The 19,101-nt window shown below is 42.8% G+C and overlaps 1 protein-coding gene across 1 annotated transcript in view; it reads left to right on the top strand.

The window, feature by feature from the left end:
- cdh22 (cadherin 22) overlaps positions 1-19,101 on the top strand; it is a gene marked incomplete at its 5' end in the record, with an annotated part of 105,699 nt that overhangs the window by 30,166 nt on the left and 56,432 nt on the right. Inside the window, 5 exon segments of the mRNA XM_084061520.1 lie at positions 3,783-3,870; positions 3,872-4,065; positions 8,719-8,906; positions 11,371-11,627; positions 14,831-14,967. Of these exon segments, the coding sequence (XP_083917646.1) occupies positions 3,783-3,870; positions 3,872-4,065; positions 8,719-8,906; positions 11,371-11,627; positions 14,831-14,967 (864 nt within the window).

Consider the following 19,101-nt stretch of genomic DNA (forward strand, 5'->3'; position numbering starts at 1 on the left):
AGGGATAAGGCCTGAGCCGCGATCTCTCAGGCATAGCCCAGCGTTGGTGTTGCCTGCAAATGGCCCCCCGGGAGAAGCGCTAAACTTTTAATGATCCCTTTTTTTGGTCCCTGCCGCTTTGATTCGGTCGGCCCTGGTGCCGGGATGATAAATGGCTCTGCCTCGGTGGGGCTAGCCGGGAGACCAACTCCTCGTCTCACGACCTGCCGATGCCCCCCAACCCCCCTCCACCATGCCTCCAATCCCAGCCAGGCCCCCCTTCAGACACACACACGCACACACACACCTAGTTTGTAGACGCAAAGGACAGCCTACACAGTAAAATCCTCAATGTTAATCGAACTCTGAAAGTGTACAAATGTAACCGAATGGACCCTTACGTGGTTCAATTGATACTCATGATTTTACAGTGTAATAGGTGCGAGTCGAGAAGGTCAGAAGGAGGAGAGGAAACAGAACAGCTGTGTGTGTGTGTGTGTGTGTGTGTGTGTGTGTGTGTGACCCCTCCAGTTACTCTGATGACACTCTGTAGAGTGAGGCACTGTCTTTTTCAAGTGTTTTCCAGCCCGAGGTCAGATTGGATGGGAATTGATCAAAAGGGTTTTTGAGCAGCGGGGCCCAAAGGTGCTATAGAATGTATAGAAACATCCTTAAGGACTACTAGTATAGAAATGGCCACATCTGAAGACATCCAGACAGGATGCTATAACACTGGTTTTCAACACCAGGGGTCCTTGAGACAGTTCCAGGGGGTCCCCAATGGTACTATCAAATGAGGATCTGTGGTCTAATTATTATTATTTTTATTATTATTATTACACTTATTATTATTATTATTATTATTCTTAGTTGTATCTCTTTTTATCTGTATCTGTCCTATGCTTCATAGTGCGGTACTGCAGTACCTGACAACTGAATTTCCCTTGTGGGATCAATAAAGGTCTATCTATCTAAACCGGGGGTCCTTGAAATGAAAAAAGGTTAAGAATCACTGTACTATAACACCATGAACAAGCCTCACAAAAGCACAAGATCAATCCCAAAGGAACCTCTTCGATGAACCTCTTCGACTTGCCTTGATGTGAATCAAGACTCTCGCTTTTTTTCTGGATGAAATAATTCAACTGCACATTCAAAATTCCTGTTCTACAAACCAAAAGAGCAACAGCTAATCAGGGTGTCTTTGTAAAGACATCTCTCACAGGGATTGTTATGACAGTATTGAGGTCTTTCTTTGTAAAGAAAATTCTCTGAGGGATTGTTATGATGGAATTGTATATGAAGGCAATAACACTCTTCACAGATCATCTGTTATTTTTCAAGAGAGAGAATGATGAATTGAACAAAAGCAAAACACCGGCATTCATGGTCGGATGTGCATTCACAGACCAAGTCCTGTTGAGGAAGAAATAGAGATATCGTCATTTACATTTCATGCTCACTTATTTTTTTTCTTTCCTATACCTTTTTTTCAAGCTCCTTAATAGCTAGGCTTTTGGCCGGGGTTTTGGCGTTTTTGACGTCCACACTGGCTTCCCCAGTGTCGTGTACGTTCATTTGCAGTCAACATGGGAGACGTATAATGAATATAAATCCTGTAGAAGGAATTTTACAGTCAAATGTGTTGAATAAAATCTTATTCAATGCAGGGAGTTAGTGTTGAGGGGGGGGGGGATGCATCATAAATGCATCCCCTCTGGCTTCCTGTGGATGAAAGAGGACCATGTCATTTGCCTCCCTCCTTAGCTCCGCTGCTGCATGTACTTTTGGCTACTCGCATACAACATGGCCCCGAGCTACTTCGAGCCAAATGTGACTAGAATCACTGAGTTGTGTATTCAACACAATGTAAACCTTTGGGAGGGGAGAGGCAGCACAGGCCCAGGAAATGCACAATAGATTTTGACGAGGAAAATCCCAGGAGAGGGGCAGAATAGAAATTATTCTATTACCACACAGTGAACCGGCTAACTTCTGTTGTGCCACTGCTGCTGCTGGGCTGGCGGGTGGCAGTGTATGGCAGGGTGTTTGTGTGCATGACTGTGTATTGTTCCCACCTGGAATACAGTGATATTATCATGCCATATATCCACATTAACCCTGTCGTCCCTATTTCAGGCAAATGTTCAATTTTTTTTTATTTTTTTTGTTCAATTAAACAAAAGTAATTTTTCATAATAATCTTTATGTCTTTCACTTTAACCATTCCACATCAATGTGTTTTTGACAACTTCTCTAAACAATATTTTCAGTCCTGAGTGTCTGCGACCGACACTCCTGCGCAAGTGCTGACATTTTTACCACTGCTTACTCTGGGGAGAAATAGATGGTGTCAAACCAGAAATAGGTGTCAAAGGTTGTGTCAAAGGTTGTGTCCAACCTAGACACAGGATCTAAATGGCTCAACAGAAGAGCAGGGAGACCAAATACAACCACCCCAGGTTAAATTCATACTCTACCATATTGGACAAAATAACATTTTATTCACAAAAGAAGATTACAGAATAGAGCTTCTATATCCTAATGCCCGATGTTTTATTATGTAAAGCCCTTTGATTTGCCTTTACAAATAAACCTGCCTTGTCTTGCCTTGCCTATAGACGGATTTCCGCGCGACGTCATCACAGAGCAGAATGCGCAATCTGCGCATGCCCGGGTGAAAGGCGCGTTCGAAAATACAGCCCTGAGCGGCAGTGAGCGCACTGGCCAATACAAACTAATAGGCGAGTGTGCTCCGGTGCGTAATTTCCAAACGCACCCATAGGCTTCCCCCTCCTCTGCGCGGTCATATTCCTCTCAATGTTTACTAACAGGAAACCTGTCTATACAGAAATTAAAGTTACACAGTATGACATTACTTTATTAAATGTTTTATACCAGATCTACAAGCTCACAACACATAACATTGTGATGTGTTGTGAGCTTGTAGATTGCCTATTCTTGCTGTTCGTTATTAGACGAAATATACAGGGCTTACGTACATCATATTGTCACCCTAAAATGAAAAACTAAAATAAGGAGCTGAAATTCCACCTATTGTACTCCTGTGCTTTGGTCACAGTGTCAGCAATGACATTGGCCCCCCCTGCCTGCGGTTGGACACGGCAACCTGACCTGAGTGTTGTACACTGTAGTACACATACTGGGTCAGTCACAGTGACCAATACTGGGGTCATCTATTCACAAATATCCAATTTCTGCAAGCAGAGGATTGGATTGTTGTTTCAAACTCTGCAGAACTCTTTCCTTCTTTGAAGTGTAAGACTGGTGTGGCTTAACTCAGTAGAGAGCCTGTTTTAAACTCAGCACAGAGCCTGTTGAAATGCAACTAAATGTGCTCCCTGGGCAGATTAAGAGAAGCCATTGTGATTGTTTTGTCTCTCTCCCTCTCCCCCCCCCCCCCCCCCCTCTGTCTCTCTCTGTTTCCCTCCCTCTGTGACTCTTGCTCGAACCCTTTCTCTCCGCAAATCCACTGCTTGTACTAGAGGTGCAGCCTGACACAGGCTTGGCTTTCACCGTAGAGCAGTTGTCATAAGCTTCATTCTGGCAGAGGCAGGCCTTCATTCCGTTGCCTATATATTATTCATTTTAATACAGCTCAGTCCTATAATGGTATAAGCGCGGTGCTGCAAAAAAAGAAGAAAAAAAGACACAATCTCGTCTATCATGATTGGCTCAGGGAGGGGTGAATTGGAATGCACCGCACTTGTGCGTCTGTAATAGAGTGTTTAGCTGAAGTTGATATTCAAAATGGGAGGGGGTCAGGGGATGTGGAGTTGCAGGAATTCTAACCACTGTTGTGACCTTTTCATTCGTCTCTCTTCGCCTCCCCCCTCCCCCCCTCTCTCTCTCTGTCTCCCTCTTCTCATCTCTCCTTTTTCATGCTGCCATCATCAGGGATCATCCTGACAGCGGTGGCAGACCTGGACCGTGAGACCCAGGACCGCTACGAGCTGGTTGTCAAGGCCACGGACATGGCGGGTCAAATGGGCGGTCTCTCCGGCTCCACTACGGTGACCATCGTGATCACTGACGTTAATGACAACCCGCCACGCTTTCCACAGAGTGAGCCTCTTGCACACGCACGCACGCACGCACGCACGCACGCACGCACGCACGCACACACTCATATTTTCAGAGGGATACAGAGAGATAGAGAGAAAGAGAGAAAGAATATAGTGTTCATCTTGTGGGGCACTAACAATCAAGGAATAGCGGCAGCTATGCTGAGTGCCTGCCAAAATACTGTCAGAGAGAATCATTTTATCGTCACTGTGGGGCAGAAACCATGTATCTCCATCTCCATACAATATCTCAAGTTTAAATATATTTTTGTGAATTAATGACCTATTTCATGGTATAATTGTCACGCAAATTTGCAACAATGCATGGCATTGCAATCTGGGAACCTATTTGTTTTTTGCCGCTGGGGCACCACCTCCTTTTTTGTGTAAAACAGGAACTCGGTTAAGCTCCTCCCCTTAGTCCACTTCCTCCCGGGTGCTTCTGTGTTTATTCCTAACAACAACATTACATGTTTAAGGCAGTGGTGCTGACAGATTCTGCTGTTAGTAGAATCTGTCTTGAAAGATTAATTGCATTGTGACGCGTTGTGAGCTTGTTGCTATTTTCTCTATTTTTGTAGAGAATTGTTTAGTGTGTCTGCAGGGTTTTTAACAAGTGCTTGTGACAAAATAATAACTACATTGGATTCATTGGAACACAGGCTCTTTTTTCCATTTCCTGAAAAGTTAAGCTTTTGGACATACAAGCCTCTCAACAACAGTGACAATTCAGAGCGATAGGGTGAGAAAATGAGCAGTGGAAATGAGATGCTTGATAGAGAAAGAGAGCGAAAATGAGCAGAGAATGTGTGAGGGTGAGCAGAGAATGTGTGACACAGTCCGCCTGTTATGAAGAAATAAGCGACGCCTAGATTGCTTTTTCTGCTGAAAAAAACAAAAGAGAAAAAATAAAATAAAATCATGTGGATCTCGGGAACCAGATGGGAATGGCGTTTCCCCAATGTGGACCTTGGACTTTGACCAATCCCTTTGCCCGACATCTACTTTTGGAGTGCCCTCAACTGGGTAGTGGCCCTACAGAACACAGCCATAAGTGCCAGTGTTTGAGATGGAACACATCTCAACGTCACCACTCCTTTTTCTCCCTGGTGGCTGTTTGGAAAATGATTAAATAGTTTGCATTGGCAAAAGTAAAGATGATGGGCTTCTTTCACCTGCTGCCTCTGAAGTCTGCTTCTGAATTAGCAACAAACAGAGGGACAATTGGAGGGGTAGATGGCCCATAAGGTGTGTGCATAAGGAATGGGACACCCTACCCTGCGCAAAACGTAGGGGTAGAGCGAAGTGGAAGGCCATACTCCAACAAATAAAGTTGAACATTTTTTTTTGTTGCTTCGGCAGGTCTTGCCGAAACGAATATGTGGCTCTGATTTATGAACGTTAGACCCGCCCACTGTATACAGTGGCAGAGTGGTGATTTTTTACCACAGATCTCCACTGTTTGTTTACATCATCCCCCAACATGCTTTGACATAATTTGTCCCAGAGATTTTGCTGGAGAAAGCACTCCACTCAGCCAAAAAAAAGCAGAGAGAGAGAGAGAGAGAGAGAGAGAGAGAGAGAGAGAGTGAGAGAGAGAGAGAGAGAGAGAGAGTGAGAGAGAGAGAGAGAGTGAGAGAGAGAGAGAGAGAGAGAGAGAGAGAGAGAGAGAGAGAGAGAGAGAAACTTGAGTCTTTATCTTGTGGGGCACTAACACCAATCAGGGAATGGTGTCAGCCATGCTGACTGGTCCAAAGAGAGAGAGATGTGTCCATATGGGACTCCAGAGAGGTCTGAATCAATATTCAAGCCAGTGACACAGATTGTCTTTCAGCCTCACAGCTCTTGTGGTAATTATACAGATTTATTATAGTGAATTAAGGACATCTTAGGTGCCAAATTCACTGTCGGTTCGTCAGTGCATCCATCCAGATTATTATGCGCAGTAGGTACAGAGCAAAATAAAGTGTATTATGACAAAGACGTCAGAAAGTATACCATTTTCAGAAAAGGGCTGCAGTATTATGGAATATAAGTAAGACATCTACAACTCATACATTTATTTATTTCCACCCCTCTTTCACCCTGTCTCTACAAACCTCACTCTTAAGGCTAATTATATTGTTGACGATGTGTCATATGCCAGTTCGGTCAAGACTAAAATACATTACTTTTGTCATTCGACACAGTCATTCGATGAAGTATCATTAGCCTTTTACCTCTTAGCTTAGGCCTACCTCTTTATTTTTCTACTATTTTTCTTTCACACACACACACACACACACACACACACACACACACACACACACACACACACACACACACACACACACACACACACACACACACACACACACACACACACACACACACACACACACACACACTGGCTGGTTTAATTACAGTACATGGTACACAAACATAAGAGAAGAAGCACTCAATGTCTGGCACCTTTGTATATATCGTCTTTCAGTGACACAGCAAGGCTCTTCTCAATTGCAGACACATTAGCATCACCTGGTATAGTCCACACTGAATAACCTCTGGCTTATGAATAAAACATTTTATTGTCTCCACCACGCCGAAGGCATGGCCGAGACAACCTATCAGAAGGAAAAGCCTTTGCCCTGCATTTTTCATGTCTGCCTTTTATAGCGCCACCAGGAGGCTGCCTTACGTAAAACTTTTTTTTATATTACTCCTTCAGATTTTATCAAAATTTTATGCAAATCAGTACATATTATCTCTATAGTCATGAGATCAAGATGGATCTGTTAGATTTTTCATATTCCATCCTGGTTGGCAAATTCCAAACATTGCTGGCCCACAATAACCTACCTGGTTATTGTGTGCAGTAGAATCATGAGAACCTTCCCATGTTTGTTCTAAAGATTTGGTAGTACCAGATCATGTTGCTCGCTCTAGTGTTGTGGCTGTGGGTATCACTCACTTTGGAGAAGTAGTTAGCTAGGTATGAGGGTATTGAGGGCACTCTCCCTTTGACTATCTTAAATATCAATCCCATTTTCATTTGCTTAACCCTGTCTTCTACCCTGAGCCATCCCAAACTAGCAAAGTGTGTTGGAATTAGGTGGGTCATGGGCTTAAGGCCATCTTGATTCCAAGATGGCCACTCTACCCACTGAGCCACTGCCACTGTATTCAAGTAGCACTTCCTGAAGTGTAGACTACTGTATATCTGACAGACACCACATCAATGCATTATATTCGACTATGTTTTACAATTTGTCCTAGAGAGAGAGAGAGAGAGAGAGAGAGAGAGAGAGAGAGAGAGAGAGAGAGAGAGAGAGAGAGAGAAAGAGAGAGAGAGAGACACACACACACACAGAGAGACAGAGAGACAGAGAGAGACAGAGACAGAGAGAGACCAACAGACAGACATCCGAGTGACAGATAGAGAGAGTGACAGAGGCAGACAGAGAGTCACGTCGCAAAATTGATTTAACAGGCCCCTGGTAGATTTCACTTGATATGTCTCCATATGTGATTGATTGACTCTGATGAAGACGCACCACACGTCAAAACATTAGTCTAGCTAGCTCAATAAAGTTTTATTGCTTGCTGTGTTACTTTAGATCAGGTTTTTGTGGAGGGTTGTGTCCTCTATACATGCCCCTGAAACTGTGGGAGTGACGAGTGACAAAAATATAAAGGAACGTAAAGGCTCAGGTTAAAAAGAACTAAAGAGTTTTCCCTCCATTACAGTCAGGAGTTTGGAGAGGTCAGAGGAAATGATAAAAAATAAAAAAAACATATGATTAATTGATGCTTCACTGCGTTATCGGAGTGCTGAAAAAGTTGAAGCCATCTCAACTTTTTGGTAGACGGCATCAGAATGTAGGAGTGTCGGGCATCAGTTTGCATCTTTATGTCGCTGGCTTCCATTGAAATTGAATGGTAGCCTGTCGCTTTAGTAGCTGCTAATGTGAATACAGCTAGCATCAGTAATTCTCACTTACAGCATTACTATGCTGTGTGGCCACAGATTTGGAAAGCAGATCCATGCACACCTTGCAAAAGGATTTGCTTGAATATGTAAACCACTTGCTGTGTTCAGTGTTGTGAATGAACCCTGGCAGAACTGAAAGTCTTACTGACATGGATTGACAGTTTAGCATATGCACAACCCTCGAACCTGCCAGAGATATAGTAGTGTATAACCCCTGACAGGAACTCAATATGAGCTGTCAGTGGAAGCTAACAGCAATGACATAATGTTATACAGTATATGTTCAACATAAATGGTCTACTGTGAGAACGGTCTAATACTCTTTGAGAGCTTTGTGAACTGGATGGTATGCTGTGAACGTGTTGACATTAACTGACCACAGACCCCTCTATGGTCCCTTGCTCATCCTGATCCCGTTGATCCCTTTCCTTTATTGCATTCTCTCATCCTTTCTCCCCTCCTGGTTCTTCAATTCATCTCTTTGACTCATGTTATATCTTTCTTCCTATGCCCGTTTCATTCTTTGTCTTTCTGCGTCACCATCTCCACATGTACTCTCCCTCTAACCTCACCCTCTTCCTGTCATCCACCCCTCCCTCTTCTTCCTCGTAATACCTTCCATCACTTATTTCTTTTCCTTCTACCCTTCTTTCCTCCTGTAACACTCACCACGTCACCAACCAGAGATGTACCAGTTCTCAGTCTTGGAGGGGGCACCCGTGGGGACCTCGGTGGGCCGCGTCATCGCCACCGACGCGGACATGGGAGAGAACACGGACATGAGCTACCTGATCAAAGACCAAGAGGGAGGGGAGCTCTTCAAGGTCACCACCGACCCAGAGACACAGGAGGCGGTAATATCCGTCAAAAAGGTAAGGGTTCTGTAGCTGTTGGTCAGTGGTGCTTCATTCCTAAAGCTGCAAAGAAGTCCATTTCATTACACCAATAGTGGATCATTTAGTCTACTGTCATCACTAAGTAAAGTATATTAGAAATGATAGTTAGCAATTATACAGAGGATAACAACCTCTTTAACATGCTTAACGCAAGAAACCTTCAAGCTGCAGCATTAGCTAATATTACAGATGAAAGGCTGAATACGCTTGAGCTAGCAGCTCTGCTTCTTATTATCAGTGGGTCCTACCATGGTGTAGTCTCTGTGATATGCAGGCATACGCTGCATGCCCACTGGGAGTTTTCAGAAGCCTTCTACAAAATGTGCACAGATGTGTAATTGCCACCGTAATATTGATACTTATGATGATTATGATGATTTTAAATGCGTGAAAATGGCACACACTAGAAATATGACTCCATGAAAATCAAGTGTTTCGCCCAGGGCTGATGATGCCTGAGGCTGGACTCACACATGCGTTCAGCCAACGCATCTTAAACGCAAGCCGATACTTGGGTGGTAGTGTGTGGTGGTGGCGGCGATGTCACCACGATGTCAAAGGCAGAGCAGGACGTACTGTAAGACACTAATGTCAAACGCACATGAGTTAGCTAATGCTATTATGTTACAGTACATGTGGAAAATCAGTCAGATCGAAAAAGGAGCACTCGTTTTCTGGCGGGCGCGAGACGGAGTGAGCGGGAGGCTTCGATGTCGCCACTCGTGCTACAAAACAGGCACTCCCCTGGACCTTACTTCTCCCACGAGGGCACCGCGTCGGCTAAAAGTTGAACGCCGACCGTTGTGCTTTATTCTTTCTCTTTAAAGCATTTTGAGCTGCATTTCATGTCATGAAAGCTGCTATACAAATAAAGTTTATTATTATTATTATTAAAAAACTAAATTCTACCTCAAATTACTGAGATGTAGATTCGCACTGGACTACTATGATCATAGGACCACGTGTTTGCTGAAAAATTCGCACAGGATAAAAAACAGACGTCCTCTGTAATTATTACAAATCACCTGAGGTCCCTACATAATACTAGTCCCATGCGAATAGGGCTCTATACATCTTCCCTATCACTCTTACTGGTACCCTTCTGTCACAAATCACTCCTGACACTTTCCTCCATCTGTTCCACCCTGCCTGCATTTCTCAAGTATCTGTACTAGCATTTTATTTTTTGTAAACTTATGACTTTAATACTCGACTACATTTCAAAGTCAAATATTGTACTTTTTCATGAATATTGTTCTTCATTTCTGTTGTCGTTACTCATTACTTTTGTAGACTTGAAGCCAGCTGTTAAATTGACTTTCTTTTCTCAAATACTATTGGCCACACGGTGTGTTCCTCACAAGATTAAAAACAATCACAGCACTGTCAACTGGGTATGAGGTAGAAGCGGACATACATGGGATCCAGGTCTGTGAAACAAGTGCAAGAAATATCCGCTTGCAAAGTAAAACACATCCATTCCATTTTGTTAGCAAAGCACAAAGGACTTACTCGGCATTGATAAAGGCAACAGATGCATACAGTACCTAGTTTGTGCAGCTGGAGATATGGAAATTTGTACATCTTACCCAGCTGTATCCAACCTGTCGCTCAAATTAAACACAGCCCTCTGCTGCATTTGAAAGGCTGCTGCTGGATTGATCTTCAGCCCAAGAAAGGGAATAATTAAGTCACACAACTTAATCTTCTCTAGTGTTGACTTTAAGGCAGCCATCATGCGTTGGGCGTGTTGTTTGCAGCCTTGGTGGAAGTCTAGCAGATTTCACTGAGGGGAAAAGTACCGTGGCCATTATCTGTAAGCTATGTGATTAGCCAAGTTATTGTACTGGCCAGGCTACTGCAGGACAGGCATAGTGGTAAACAACATTGTTACAGTTTTTCTCGCTGTTAATGTCAAAATAGATTTTACTCTGTAAATCATTGCAGAAATATCAATGAAGATAAGGATGTTTATTGACCTTGTACTGTAAGAAGCAAATACTTTCCAGCATTTCACAAAAGTGAGATAGTTCTCAAGAATGACACTGAATCAGTATATTTTCTTCCACAGTTTACCATTACTAAGAAGGATCGCAAAGGACGTCTTCAAAACTAACCCATGTTTGGGTCATGGACCCATTTTTATGGGTTGCGGGTAAACATTACATTAAAAAATATATATATTATTATTTCGAAAGATTCAAAAGACATTTGTATTAATCAAGAGAAACAGAGATCTCCATATATGGGCACAAAAGGGACACAGGCAGACAAGTGCAGACATATTGGTCGGATCGGCGGTGTGACGTAGGTGTGAGGGGCGTGAACTCTAGATGAACCTCTTGTATTATCAAAATTCTGTTTTGGCAATTATTTTGGAGCCCACTTGCAACATCCACACAGCCCCTTGATTTCTTCACTTTATTTTATGAATCTCCAGGCCCTGGACTTTGAGAGCAAGCGCACACACAACGTAGTGGTGGAGGCGGTGAACAAACACGCGGATCCTCGCTTCGTGGACCTGGGCTCCTTCCGGGACCAGACTATCGTCCGGGTGAGTGTGTCAGACGAGGACGAGCCACCCATCTTCCGGCCGGCAGAGGGCACCGTCATGGAGGTGCAGGAGGACGCCAAAGTGGGAGCGCTGGTTGGAATTGTCACCGCCAAGGACCCAGATGTGGTGAATGCACCTGTCAGGTACTATACAGCAAGGGATAACAGTTGTCAAGCCACAGAACTACTTAAATCTGTGTCAAGCGTGATCTATAATTTGTTGTACGATGTACAGTACAACATTGTCAATATGAGCTTGTAGATCTGTTATTTTCAGGGAGCGACAACGTTGTACTACAGAGTATGAATAACCACTTTCAACCTGGTGTCTTTTTTTTTTGTCGAAGTCTTTGAAACCCTGTTTTCCAAAAGAAATGGGTGTGTGTGTGTGTGTGTGTGTGTGTGTGTGTGTGTGTGTGTGTGTGTGTGTGTGTGAGAGAGAGCGAGAAATCGTTTGGCAACGAGCCATCTACTGGGCAGAGATAGCCAGCTAACAGCCTGCAATGCCCCATCAGAGCCTCCGGCATTATCGCACACACACACGCACACACACACACACACGCACGCACGCACGCACGCAGGCACTGTGTGTGTGTGTGTGTGTGTGTGTGTGTGTGTGTGTGTGTGTGTGTGTGTGTGTGTTATGCATGCATTTGTGCATTTGCCCATGGATGTGCATAGTAACAATTTAAGTACTGTAATATTAGCCTGGGATCCAGACTGCTCCGCTACGTTCTTTTTCTCACTCGCTATAGAGTCTGGAAAGCCTCCTATCTCGATGCACAGCACAAGTGAAAACGACTCGCGGCTTCTGATTGGTCTTTAGGGGGGGGGGGGGACCAGTGTAAAACTCAAGTCACTTCCTGACTTGCCTACGTAATTGAAATACGAGTCAAATAGGAGGCTGGCCAGACTGATAAGCGAAGTGAGAAAAAATCCCAGGCTACTTTAATATAGGATAAACTGTAGATATATTCTATAATGTATGTGTGTGTGTGTGTGTGTGTGTGTGTGTGTGTGTGTGTGTGTGTGTGTGTGCGTGCGTTCGTTTGTGCTGCGTGCGTGCACTAATAGCATGTTGACATTTGTAATAACCTCTTGAACCTGAAATGCTTTTGTTATGCTGCCTGTCATAATTTGGTGGCTTGATATTCATTAGTATTATTAACTGATCAGGTAAACATTCAGTGTACGTGTAAAAACAGTATCTTGAGGACACATTGTGCATACCTACAGTATGCAAACAATGTGTTGGCTCAGTTTGACACATGATCAGTGGTGGAAGAAGTAGTCATACTCATTGATATAGAGTGTTTGGTCAGTAACGGGAGTCTTCCTCGTCTCTCCAGCTCTTTTGTAAACCGAAATTGCATTTTCAACTCAGGATATACCAATTGTATCCAATCAGGAGAGAGAACTCGCACAGGATACAGATTAAACAAGTGAAATACCGCAAAGAAATGGAGGGACTGGGAGGAATGAGCAGACACAATTGGAACTGGAACAGTTTAAGAATTAAGCTGATAAATGGGTAGGCCTACTCTCTCCTGATTGGCTGAAAAATTGGAACCCACCTGAAAATGTATTAGCTGTTTATTAACTGGCAGAGTTTTTCAGAAAAGTGTCAAGTTTTTACTAACCTTTGAAAAAAGGTTAGTAAAGAAAAAATCTTAGAATATTATTTTTCACAGCGATACACCCGGCGATCGCCTCATTATACGTTCAGAGAATCTGAGGGGGAAAAGTATGCTTGTTTTTGCCAAAAAACAACAGAAATCAGTGAAAAACGTTTTTTTATAAATCCTATAATACTGAATTTTGTTGTGATCGTGTGATTTCTGGGTGTACTCTTCTTGGTGATCCTGGGATCATTCACAGGCTGCGGAAGAGCGCCCTCTATCCTAAAACCACTGAAAACACAAAATCTCGTAATTCTCGTCATTGGCGGTGAGCCATTGCAAAGTATGACGAGAAATCTTGTCATTGGCAGTCAAAGAGTTAAAGAGGTGTAGAAACGGGGAGACCCCTGTTACTGAACATACACTCTATAGCAATGAGTAGAATATAGCGCTTTAACATTTAACAGACAATATCACTACCTTTAAGTAAAATGATCGATACCACAATGTAGAAATACTCTCCTCCTGTATTCAGTTTGACTAAAAGAACAACATTATCTAAATATTTCAGAAATAGCAGAGCTTGTAGATCAGCCTTTTTAAAATAGCCTAAGTATAAAATAGGGCTTAACTGGTTACATGTATGTTTTGTAAAAATCTGCAAAATAACTAGTAAAGCTGTCAAATAATGTAGGGGAGTAGAACATACAACATTTGCCTCTAAGATGTAGTGGAGTAGAAGTATAAAGTACACAAGAAAATGGAAATACTCAGGTAAAGTACCTAAAAGATTTACTTAAATACAGTACTTGAGTAAATGTACTTGTTTACTTTCCAAACAAGTACTTTTTTTGACGGAATTGCAAGGGAAGCACGGGAAGGGAAGTACCACTAGAGAAAGAATAGATATCAGACCTGCACAGTTGTTGACTATGCTGTGGCCTCTGTTTCACGTGAAGCACCACTACTCTCAAATGAATTGTATTTGAGAGCAGTACATATGATGCTCTTCACATTCTCTTTATTAATGATACTACTGTACAGTATGTAACTCCGGCTGTCATACGAGGGGGTGTGGGGGTGGTGTGAGGAGCCTTTGTGGAAGAGATTTAAAACGCTAGTGTTGCCCTTACTGGTTTAGGTTTAGGGTTTATGTGGGTATGAGTGAGCCAGCCAGAATGACATAGTAGAAAGGAGAAAATTGGAAAGTGGAAATAAAAAGAAAAGTGTCATTGGGTTTCTGTTGACTTGCCGATGATGTGTTTTGATTTTGCTGGAGCGCACTATGACATTTTTATGTCTGCTTTCTTGCTCCAAGGTGGGCAGAGAGTAACTATAGCAGTAGTTAGCAGGGTCACACTGTGACAGCTTTCCAATAAACGCACTATAACAGATGATTATTTTTACCCATTCTTTTGGTGCATCTTTTTTGTCCTCTCTCTCTCTCTAGCTCTCTCTCTTTCTCTCATCATTAAATATTTTTACAAGTTGCTCCTGCTCAAAGTAACCTGATATGAACTCTGTCAGTCCTTATAGATAACCTCTTTGTTTGTCACAGTAGCAGCAACTGAGCCCAAAATAATTATAAGTGAGAAGAAAAGAAAAAGGACTGTATTCATTAGATGTCTCGGAATTGGAATTTCACTTAAAGTATTGTACTCCTCATGCTTTACTGTCTCTTCATCTCTCTGTGTATCTCTGTCTCTCTCTCCCTGGCTCCGGTTGCAGGTTTTCCATTGATCGCAGCACGGATCAGGAGACGATCTTCCATATTGATCCTGTATCGGGTGCCATCACTCTGGACAAGGTCTTGGATCGAGAGACTGCAGGCTGGCACAACATCACTGTGACTGCAGTGGAAGCAGGTGCATCACTTTTCATGTTCTTTTGAGCTTATTGAACAGAGAAAGTCAGTAGGATTATGTCCTCTGTAAAACATACTGTACTGGTCAGGCTGACATATGTTTTTCTTTTTCAGTTTGATACGCTTTAGGCAATGTGCCCCCAATTGATAACATTTTTGTTTTAATCTCTGGGACCTCAATTTATTCAATTCAATTCAAACTTTATTTCAGACTCACAGGGGGTCCATATAGCATACAGATAAGACATACAGTATAAAAAGTATAAAATATAAATAAAAAGAATAAAAAAAACAAGTTAATACAAAACACTTCATACAATTTACACTGTGTGAGTGTTATTTTAACTCTGAGAATGTACAAGTAGAGTACACTCTTGGACTTACAGACCAGTAAGTGTCCACTTGGTTCCTAGCTATCAGTCATTTAGCTGGGGACTCCCTGGAATGTCCTCAAGGACCCCTGGGGGTCCTGGTATCCCTCAGTGAGAGAACCAGTGTTTTCGAGCCACCATCAAAGTCCTTCCCTTGTGACTCCATCATTTTACAGCAGTACATTTTTTGCACTTCTCTCAAGACAGTTCATCTCAGTAAGTGCTGTGTGATTGTCAGTTATCGTTAGGCACAGTAAAATGGGTCCATTTTGTACACTTTTAGAGTTACATTCCGTAACATGGTGTAAATGAAATTCAGCAGCACTTCAGGTGAATCAAGGTTGGGATACAGCTGCTGTACTCTTCCCTCCCACACTCTCTCAGTCTAGAGCAGCCTTTTTTCATGGTTTGGCTCTGCAGGAATCTAGCCATCTACTGTATAGAAGAGTCTGTCTGTCTGTCTGTCTGTCTGTCTGTCTGTGTGTCCGCAGCTAATCTCACAAACCGCTGGACCACACATATGTTTCATGCTTTATACTTGATATATAACAACATTTGATCATTTACAGTATAAGTCGTGGTCCTCTGATCAGATTGATACCTTGCCCATAGATGATTGATGTCACAGGCTGGCCACTGAGGTCTGAGATCCACAATGGAGCCACGCTGTTCCCATGTGGATTCTGAGATCCACATGATTCAATATTTTGTATTTCCAGGACCCCCAGTTGATATGGCAGAGATAAACATTGTTGATATGTGGCAGAGATAAACATTGTATCAAATGGGGATTTGATACAATGTTTATCTCTGCCACAATGTAAAATCCTAATTGTTATTTTAACTCTTAAAGGGCCCTGCGCCCTGCGCGTCTTAATTACCAGGTCTTATGTCTTAACTTAAGACATGGAGGCGTGACCAATGCTGTTTCGCTATTTTGAATGGCCATATAGCCTTGGCCATGCCTCCAGGTATTAAATTAAGACATGAGACTTGGTAAGACGTGCAAAATAGGGCACTCTGAGTGTACAAATGGACCAGTTTCATTTGGTTCCTACAATAACTGTAAATGTAAAATACAGTAAATGGCTAGCTTGGGAAGTCCTGGAACCCCCGCAAGGACCCCCACGTTGATAACCACTGGTCTAGTAGAAAACAAAGCAAATTCAAGCTTCAAGGCTTGAATCAGAGAAATAATAACTCTTCCTCTTCAGTGATCAGTATTGTGACTGTGTTGCATCTTGACAAATGTAACACATTAGAAAACAGCAATGTTAATGCATTCCAAAAGCACGTTGCACAACTAGTTAGTCAGTGCCCAAGTGAGCCGCTATAGCAAACAAAATGAAAAACAACATTCATTAAATGTAATCTGGCAGGCGAATGTGCTCCTGGCTTAAATAATTTGAAGGAGAAAATCAAGGAAAAGCCCACACACAACTCACGGGACAACATGGCTCTAAGGGGTGTATTTTATATGTAAAATTGTTCTCCCAAAAAGTAAAGTTGGCTTTGTTAAAGCAAGTTAAAGCATGCAGACGCACTGACTGCCAATCATTGCACCTGTCAAATCAAGCCCCAAACACTTTCTGACTCAAGCTGCAAAAATAGCCAGCAGCTACCCAGGGGCGGTTCTAGGCATGGACAACGTAGCCGGTCGCCCTAGGGCACCACCTGCAGGGGGGACACCGACTGGAAAATAAGGGCCACTGATTCGAAAAGAAAATGATCAGAAACACGATTAAAATAAACCATTCCATATACAATGATATGTGATTGATAGGTTCTATACTTTAAGACAGAGTGAATGTTCTTCATGCAAACACAATTTATGTGTCTGTACTGTGTAGGGCATGGCTTTGAGTCTTTCGTACAGTAATCATTGTCTATTGACCACATGAACCCTAGCATCCCTATTTAGTAGAAATGCTTAATAGGCAAACATTAAACGAAAACAGCAGATCTACAAGTTCACAATGTGTCGCATTGTGATCTTGTAGATCGGCTATTTTCGGCAAAGAGAATGGGTATATAGGGGTTAACTGGTTAATACATCATGGGAGCATGAATTCAATATGTAATACAATATTCTGCTGGCGTTATGGCATTCGTCTTTCTGGAAGAGGAAAAATAAAACATTATTAGTGTTTCTCACGACTTGTGAGCGTAAATGATCCGGTGATCTTGTTTGATCTTCCTGGATAGTTTTGTCATAAGTAAGAGATAGACAGAGAGCGAACAAGGCAATAACTCCAGAGCTGCTGCGGTATTAGCAAGAAACTTGACTTGAAGGTGTGTGTGTGTGTGTGTGTGTGTGTGTGTGTGTGTGTGTGTGTGTGTGTGTGTGTGTGTGGGGGGGGGGGGGGGGGGGGGAGGCTGTATTCTCTACCTTTTTGCAATCTCGAAGGAGTGGATGTAGTGATTTTGGGATTGTATGTAATGCAAAAGAGATTGCATTCTGCATTGTAATGTTCCCCTGCCCAACACCATGCAGGTGAGAGAGAATGCAGGATGAAATGGAGTGCAGTCTTTCTTCCTCTGAATTCCGCACGGTCTCTTGGTTCCTTTTTTACCATCCCATGTACCCATAGATACAGTAGGTTCACTCAAACAATAACATGCAACAGTAGCCCTCAGCAAAACATTTTCGAATGATTTTTAAATTAGTTTTGTGAGGCATAAATTTAGAGCCATAATTCTCAAGACAAATTATATTCTTTTGTATTCGTCTTTATGCTTGTTGTAACTGTAGGCACATTTTAATGTTAATTGGCCATCAGACACACAAACACAAGCACGCACGCGCGCGCACGCACGCACGCACGCACGCACGCACGCACACACACACACACACACACACACACACACACACACACACACACACACACACACACACACACACACACACACACACACACATACACTTTCAATATTGGGCATAAACACAGGCCTGTACTTGACAGATAAAGCCTCTCGCACTGCCATTTGAAGGAAACTTCCAGACAAGCAGAGTCATTGGTTGATTCCATCAGAATTAGAATACTGTACATTGCTTATCGGCAACTTGCTCATTGAGTCCAGAGTGAGCTATGAGCACAGAGAGAGAGAGAGAGAGAGAGAGAGAGAGAGAGAGAGGGAGAGAGAGAGAGAGACAAAAGAGAGAAGGAAGAGGTAGAGATAGACAAAAGAGAGAAGGAAGGCGTGCATGGGATAAAGAGCGGGTGGGAATGTGAAGCAGTAAAGTAGAAGAATATTTTGACAGAAGGCTTAATTTTCTCCATAGCGATTTTGTTTTTTTTGTATTTTCTTCTTTTTTTTCATGGTTGAGCTCAACTAATTAAGCCTGCAGAGCCAAGAGGTCAGCTTGTCTGAGGATTGTTAAAACTACAGAACTCTGTGGCACAATCCGTAATTATTCACCTACTGTATACCACAGGTACCACAGGCACCCCACAAAGTGGGGTGCCACTGGGGCCAATTGGAAAGGAGAAGAAAACATTAATAAACACACATGCACAAGTGCACGTGTGTGTGTGTGTGTGTGTGTGTGTGTGTGTGTGTGTGTGTGTGTGTGTGTGTGTGTGTGTGTGTGTGTGTGTGTGTGTGTGTGTGTGTGTGTGTGTGTGTGTGTGTGTGTGTGCGTGCGCACGTGCTTGTGCATGTGTGTTTATTAATGTTTTCTTCTCCTCCTTCTCACACACACACACACACACACACACACACACACACACACACACACACACACACACACACACACACACACA

Source organism: Gymnoscopelus microlampas (assembly GCF_963454915.1).
Source record: "Gymnoscopelus microlampas genome assembly, chromosome: 7".
NCBI classification, from domain to species: Eukaryota; Metazoa; Chordata; class Actinopteri; order Myctophiformes; family Myctophidae; genus Gymnoscopelus; species Gymnoscopelus microlampas.